This window comes from Sodiomyces alkalinus, assembly GCF_003711515.1.
Source record: "Sodiomyces alkalinus F11 unplaced genomic scaffold SODALscaffold_3, whole genome shotgun sequence".
Classification (NCBI taxonomy): Eukaryota; Fungi; Ascomycota; class Sordariomycetes; order Glomerellales; family Plectosphaerellaceae; genus Sodiomyces; species Sodiomyces alkalinus.
The window spans coordinates 1,881,700-1,889,154 of NW_021167081.1; the positions used below are offsets into that span (position 1 = coordinate 1,881,700).

Consider the following 7,455-nt stretch of genomic DNA (forward strand, 5'->3'; position numbering starts at 1 on the left):
GGTTTGCTTACCCATGAGTGACGAAAATTCTGAAGGAAGAAATGAAGTTTGTGAGGGGCACGCTTTTGTCGCCGCCGCGCCACTTCTGGAAGTCTTCGGGGTCGTCGATGAAGACAAAGAAGTCATCAGTCCGGGCCTTAAAGTGAACCTTGGCCTGGTTGACTTCGCCTCGAGTCATTTTGAAAGTTGAGTCTGTAAGTTCGTTGTGTGTGTGGGTGTGAGAGGAGAGGAGGCGTCGTCGTAGAGATCGGGGAAGTCTAAAATTTATGGGAAACAAGAGATCGTTCGCGTTTGCTTGCTAGGACTTGGGTATGGTGAGAGAATTGATCAGGCAGGAAGACTAAGAGGAGGAAGGAAAAGTAGAGCCTTTATAGAAGCAGTCAGCTAGCTTTGGGATCAAGTTGTTGATTAGTACTTCCCTCAGGATAGGTAATGGCAGGAAGCTGGCCGAAGGCTCTATCTATTTCTTGGTAACATAGCTACGTCATAGGAGAGCAGGCACACGATGTTGAGTTGACGGTGCTTTCATCACTGCTCTTGCCCCGCATCCCACTCCTACTGCCCCGCATCGATTCCGAGACATCTCGTATCCTATGAGTACCGGGTACCTAGGCAAACTGCCGACCCTCGTATCTGCAGCACCTATAGCCTCAACACTTGTCCATCAACTTCAATTACCTCACCCAATAATTGGAACTCGTCTCCAAAACCATGTTAAAGAAGCAGACGGCCGTAAGTTGATCAGAATAGTTTGCTGCCTTGTAAAAGTGCTCTTGCGCACTGCTTCACGCATTCCGTCACAATATGAGGTACCTCGCAGTTGCTGACATGGAAGTACCGCACCTTTCGGAGCTACACCATTTCTCGATGCCAAGCAGCCTCCGTTGGAAGCGATCATTAAGGTACCTTACCTACCTTACCTACCTACCTACCTTAAGGTAGGTAGGTACGGATTATATTACTTCGAACTTCGTACTTCGTACCTACCTTATCCTTACTCGCATGCCGGGCGACATCATGCCAGGAGGGTGACTACGTCTGGCTTTAGTGCACGTTAGGTAAGGTGACGAATACGGTGCGGTATGCCCAGGAATTTTGGAAGGTCCCAAGAGTCGAGAGAGAGAATGGCGTCCTGTAATCTTCAGGGTCTGCCACAGAGCACGGAATGTTACTAATGGAAACGGCAAACAGCTGCCGGCCGGTGAAGTCCCTTTACTTCGTAGTTGGACGACATTGGACCCTTGGCCATGTCTTAATAATATGGGACATCCTCGAGCTTCATGCCTCGACTATCTTTAGTCGAGTTTCCTTTGCCTCTTCAGCTGACTGCTTGTTCAACACTCAAGTTGAACTTGGGGGTACGTGGCATCTTGACCAAGGCACCTTACGTAATTAATGTATAATCAATATCTACCTAGAAACCCTACCTCTGCTTTCCGCCCCTCATCAGAGTAAAGCAAAAGTCAGAATAAGAACACTTACGATGCATCTCATACTCGTACGATCCAGGCTCACCACTTCATCACGCTCTTATTTCACTTCTTCCACCTCAGCTCATAATGTGTAAGGTACTGGAGACCCGCCATCCTGGACCCCCGCTTTCCAAGCGTCTTTGGAATGGCTCTCATGTCCCCGATGAAAGAAACTACGTATACTTCGCATCATGGTATCTCTGTTCAACCCGCCTACCTTCCCCCACCGGCTGCTTGTCCGGTGAATCAATCTGGGTTTCTTCGGTGCTCCCTGCGTTGGCCTCTTCTTTTTCTTACCAGAGGTGCGGGGCAAGACTTCCGAAGACGATGAGTTATGTTTGTTGCGTCGTAAACGAAAGCCACGGTCTGTTGAAGAGCCGCGCAGTGCTCTGGCCTCCGCCGGGAGCATACCCTCTAGTGTTGAATCGCCATGACCGTGGCTGTAAAGTGAACACTGACGACGGTCTAGTCCGCTCACTTCGGCTGTTTGAAAGATCAAGCCAGACGATGTGGTGGTCGGGTTTCTCTTCTCGGATCCGTCTGGAATCTCAAGCAGAGTGGTAGACCTAGAGACCGGCTCCAGCTTGGCCCCTGCGAAAGGCCCCTCGTCCATGTTTGGGCTGTTTTCGTTTACTATGCTCGGCAGCCTAGTGTGATTCTCATCTCCAGGGACTATTCCATCATTACCGGAGGACTTGGTCGTGCTGGCCACGCTATTTGATCGTCTCGTCAAGGAACTGGCAATGTTCGTAACGCTGAGCTTTCGCATCATCGTCGTTGCCGTGGTTAGAACCGGATGTTCGCTTCGCAACCTGCCCGTTATGCCAGGGAATGGCAGCACCTCTCGGCTCCAGACATCCGATAACAGCGTTTCAAGTCTTGTCCGTTCCCCTCGGTGCGGAGCCAATATGGGAATGCGTTTATTCATGTGGAGCGACTGTGATCGGTTAAGGGGCGAGTTGACCGATATGCTGCCAACGTCTCGCGCCAAGCTGGTGTTCTTCAAAACGACCTGGCAGAGCGGGGACTTGGCTCCTACGGTCGTGGCCCGCTGAATCGCCATTCGACGGGCCATGGTACCTTCGCGAGTTTATCAGTCAGCCATGGTTGTCCGATACGCTTTCATCCCGAAGGCCTACCTGGCTTGCTAAACACAGTTCCCAGGCTCTGAATGCCCAATGTCAATGAGCTGTAGAGGTTCGGATCTGTGACTCGCCGCCCCTCTTTGATAGGGCGGTTTAAGCGGCTGCGCCACTCGTCCTGCTCTTTCGCCGTGCAAGCGGTCATGATTATTTCATAGAGTTGCGAATAGCATTCGAATACCAACTTCCAAGAGAACGGTGCTGTGTGGCATTGGAGACCTGGTTGCTGGGTCAGTGCAAATCCGACATATCGGAGGAGCTCATCGTCATACCTCGGCCGTTGTCCGTCTCTTCGACTTTGATGCTGTCAAGGTTGATACAAGCTTCGATTGCGTATATTTGCTCGAACTTCCCAGCCGAAGCAAGACACAACACGTCACGATAGAGGATGCAGACCATGTACTGGCCCCTGACCCCTTCTTTGGTCTGCCAGCACAGATATAGCGCCCCACAAAGCTCGACATGACCGAAGGACCGGATTCGATTCTTCGACGCGGCATCAATCCGCTGTTGGGAAACGGTCAGCACCGGGAGGATGGATCGGATGAGGTCACTGGCCTGTTCCCACCTGGTTGGCAAAGATGAGACGGTCCTGAAGAATCCAAGTCCTCTGTAATGTTGATCTCATTTGAGAATCGTTGGTAGCTCTGTTGATCTCTGCCGTCGCTTCCCGCAGTCGCAGCAACACGTTTTCAACCTCCATGTGACAGTTTGGGTCGTCATCTACCGGTGTATGTCTCAGAAGTTCTGCGAATACCAGCGGATACCTGCAGATTCTCTGAATAGGCTGCGAAAGAGTTACTACCAACGCTGACTGACGGCTGGGTGACGATAGAGAAGAAACGAGGAAAAGAACGCGAGATGCCCACCTTGACCAGGAGATCTCCAATCGTCAATGATTTCCTGGACTGATTTTCGTGATAGCTAGCTGCTCCCAAGGAGGAAGCCAAAGCCTCAAGGCCCCTTTGATATGCATCCCACTGTGGCAGTTTGTGGTGAGCCGAGGCCACATCCTTGACCATCATTTCATATTTAGCGCCGTACTCTTCGTAGATGAAGAATCGGCTCATCTTGGGCATGGGCACGGCGTCAGTCTCGGACATACATCGTTCATGGCACCTATACTGGTGGTCATGATGGACTCAAACTGACCTTCCTGCTAAAGATCTTTGCGACGTCACCAGCAACTTGGGCTTCCGATGTTATGCAGGGAGCGTATTGAAGCCAGGAATGGGTGTCCTTGTCTTCCGGAACAGCATCGAGACTCCGCCATCTCCGATGACCAATTCCTGTCGATGAGTTCGGTGGCGAGAGGACGGGGATTGGCTGTGTGTATTCTGAGTTGGGAACCGTCCGATGTAGGTCGCCAAGAATCTCCTCGTGCAGTTCAACGATATCCGTGAGATTCCGGTTGATAGATGGCCGTAGCCCCGTGGGAGAGGTGGGCAGAGAAGCGAGGATGGTGACATAGACCTGCGGTTTCACGGTTAGCGTTGCGACCAAATCCAGATGCAGATGCAGATGCAGATGCCTAGGCCATAGCCACTCACGTTCATTAGAAAGCGAACATCGCCTATATAACCCTCTTCGGTGCTAATGAGCTCCTCGAGAATGCGACGGCGCTGTAAGGCCCGCTGGATTGCAGCCCGATCGGCCATGGTTGACCGCTCTCCATAGCCGCTGTCCTCGGATCGGCGTGTAATGGCTAGAGAGCCACGACTGCTACGGTCGGTCCTGGAACGGCCGGCGTTCTTCCAGCGGTGGGTCACAACGCTGGTACTGGCAAGACTGACACTAGCGCTTCTCACTGCGGCGACAAACCCAAATGACGAGCCAAATGAGGATCTCCTGTGGTCATTGTCACTCTGACGGGCAGGTAGATCCGTATCTGTGGGGTCCAGGGGCTTCCAATGGTATCTTTCGCTACCATCAAGAGAACCAGGCCTGCGCTGGGCTCGACGATGGATGGCCTTCATCCATTTTCGGAAGTACCCGGGTTGTTCCAAGGACTCGCCCTGGCCAGGCACGGGCTGGGGAAGGCACGGAGTCTGTCCAAAGGGCGACATGTCGTTCAAGGTGTTCAGGACACTGATGCCGTCAACGTGAAGGCCCTCCAAACAAGACGACAGATCGACATTATCGAAAGACTCTTCTGAGCTGCTAGAATATTCGGCCTGGCTAGGTGAGTGAGAGACCAGTACGGTGGGATTCGGCTTGTAACTGAGTCGAAGGGGGGAGTGGGAGTAAGATGCAGCAGCGCGGGTTTCGACAAGAGCCATGATATTCTCTCTAGCTTCCGGCACAGTGAGGTAGTAGTGCAGATGCAGAATGCGATTCCAAGACACCAAAGCACCAAACTACACAGTAAATCCAGTAGAATCCTGGACGACTGGACGATAACTCAGGTCATGATGTAACAGTAATAGCTGCAGGAAGGATGCAAGACTACTCTGGGTGCAGAAGCGGGAAGAGACAGGGGAAAGTGATCGAGATGTAGGACGAGATGCAGTCGAATACGTAGCGATCTAGATATGTCCAAGGGAAAGAACTGGCCAGGGGAGGAGGAAAATGGATTTGCAGTTGAAAAAAAAAACAGCAAAGGCTATGAGAGACATAGCCTTAGGTACTGTGTAATGGGTACAGGTAAGGTAGGGTAGGTGGGGGGAGTGAGGAGCTTGGAAGGGCCGGGGGACTAGAGACTGGACGAGACACCAGAAGATGACGGAAGGCAAGCCTGCCTGGTTCCCAAACAGAAGAAGAAGGAATGGTAATATGATATATCGAACCGAGTTACCCTGAGGAGACCCGAGCATGTGGATCTTGAAACCTGGAAATCTAAAAAGCACAGGTGACATTTCGCGGGCAGCATGGAAACATGGCAGAATGGCACTACCTTTGTGACCACTCGGGCCGGGCCGCCAGCGGAGGACGGTCATGGTCACGGGCACACCGCAGCAATTGTGAAGTCGGCAAGGCTTGATGCCGAACGCGGTTGAGGCTCACGGACCCCGCTCCGTTAGTCGAGGGTGCTTTGGGCTCGGCGCTCGGCTCCGATGCAGCTTGACTGCCGTGCTTGAACTTTCCCACTGGCAATTATGGCATTGTGACAATGCGAGGGCTCCGAGTCTCATCGAACCCCCCACCTTGTGAAGCGAGTCAAGGGGAAGGGATACGGAATAAGAGGCTGACTCGGTCCTTGAGTCTTTGCGGATAACTCAGAGACGAGGTACACATTAAGGAGTAAGATATCTCAGAGTTATTGGAAGGTGGCCAAAAGTAGCCTCCACTTCAAACTACCTTTATACGGAACGAAGCGAAAAACCACCTTGACGAAACGGCTTGCCCATTTATATTAGCGTGTCGTCCACTTCCACTTCGCTACACGATATGACTCGCGGCTAGTTATACATCCATATAAAACATACATATCTGTAAATGCAAAATCAAAGATATTGGACTCGTGACGATCTCTTGAAACTAGCCTGCTGTAATTACCTTACTGTCTACCTAGTGGTTACTGTCTGACTTCGTAGGTACCTAGTTGTCGTGATGGTGGCCGAATACGGAGGAAGACACCAACAACGTGGGTGGATATTACTCAGCAAACGGCCAAAAAGATATCAGTAACGCTAAGGGGGTACATAGCTAGGTACGTCTTGGCTCTCTGTGGAGGCGATTTTAGTCAACTCGAAAAACTACCTACCTAGGTAGACAGGTATAATTACTTTAGCATACCTAGGTATTAATTCATAGTAGCAGAATTAAGTATCTATACCTCTTTTACAGGTGGCGAACACTTGCCAAGTCTGGTCAACTTTGCTATATCCGAAGTACCTAGACATAAAGTATATACTTTGTTACTTCCAGCACCCCAATGGGCTGGCTGTACCTGCACAGGGGTCTGCCGATTGTGGGGCAGGACAGCCGCTTTTCCCTCTACCGACGGAACGAACACGTATCACGTCCACCACAACCCTTCTGCCCTGTCGTGCATGTCGCTCTTTGGGAGGCCAGGAAATCCATAGAACATTCTTGGTATCTGCTTTTTCACCGTCCCTCGTTTCTGACAAGCCCCACCTCTTACGCAACACTGCTACCAGGATAAAGGGTTGTTTGCTGTTCTAACCTGCCTTCACTTCTTTTTATCTCTCTCCTTTTTAACATCCGCTCTTTCTCTCCTCACGGAGTAATTGACCTACGTCTGGTTTGCGCCTGCCACTATCTTCGACCACCCCTTTCCCTGCCGAACTTCCTTGTTCACGAATTTCTCGGCAGGACCTTGTTGATCAGAGCTGAGCGTTGGGGTTTCAACATCTCAACCATTCAGGCTTACCACATCTTTGTTTCGATCCCCCTTCTTTACATGCTTAGAACCGGGTGTGACCTTGTGAGCGCAGTATAGCAGCTCCTGTGCAATGGACAATGCCTTTGCGAAACCTGCGGACCAGGTCCTAGCCAACTTCAAGGTTGATGCTAGGACTGGGCTGCGTGACGACCAGATCATATCTCTGCGTTCCAAATATGGGAAGAATGGTCAGTTCTCTTGGCCTCCTTCCCTCGCTTATTCCTGTTCTATACCCTCAAAGCCCTCCTTCCAGTCAGCTGGTGGAGCTGATGCACTTGTTCTGTTGTCCATGCAGGCTGACATGCACGTTTTCAAATAGTTATCCCCGAAGATCCTCCGACCCCTCTCTGGGAGCTCATTCTAGAGCAATTCAAAGACCAGCTGGTCATAATACTCTTGGGTTCTGCTGTTGTGTCCTTTGTGTTGGCTCTCTTTGAGGAAGATGACGGCTGGAGCGCATTCGTCGACCCTGCCGTGGTACGGAACAACCCCCCCC

The 7,455-nt window shown here is 51.4% G+C and overlaps 3 protein-coding genes across 3 annotated transcripts in view; 1 reads left to right on the forward strand and 2 right to left on the reverse strand.

The window, feature by feature from the left end:
- SODALDRAFT_350093 (DUF1960-domain-containing protein) overlaps nt 1-522 on the reverse strand; it is a gene marked incomplete at its 3' end in the record, with an annotated part of 962 nt that extends 440 nt beyond the window's left edge. Inside the window, exon 1 of the mRNA XM_028613457.1 lies at nt 12-522. Coding sequence (XP_028467841.1) covers nt 12-178 — 167 coding nt within the window. The remainder of the gene's footprint in view (nt 1-11) is intronic.
- An 899-nt stretch (nt 523-1,421) lies between these two features.
- On the reverse strand, nt 1,422-4,310 carry SODALDRAFT_332192 (Dbl homology domain-containing protein). Its single transcript, XM_028611638.1, has 7 exons — nt 4,165-4,310; nt 3,767-4,087; nt 3,484-3,684; nt 3,183-3,401; nt 2,887-3,121; nt 2,612-2,833; nt 1,422-2,552 (listed from the first exon to the last, which is right to left on the reverse strand). The coding sequence occupies exons 1-7, from the start codon at nt 4,270-4,272 to the stop codon at nt 1,555-1,557; spliced, it is 2,304 nt and encodes a 767-aa protein (XP_028467842.1). The 5' UTR covers nt 4,273-4,310; the 3' UTR covers nt 1,422-1,554.
- Nucleotides 4,311-6,601: 2,291 nt separating this feature from the next.
- SODALDRAFT_332194 (calcium-transporting ATPase sarcoplasmic/endoplasmic reticulum type) overlaps nt 6,602-7,455 on the forward strand; it is a 4,033-nt gene continuing 3,179 nt past the window's right edge. Inside the window, exons 1-2 of the mRNA XM_028611639.1 lie at nt 6,602-7,147; nt 7,279-7,436. Of these exons, the coding sequence (XP_028467843.1) occupies nt 7,030-7,147; nt 7,279-7,436 (276 nt within the window). The 5' untranslated portion in view covers nt 6,602-7,029. The remainder of the gene's footprint in view (nt 7,148-7,278; nt 7,437-7,455) is intronic.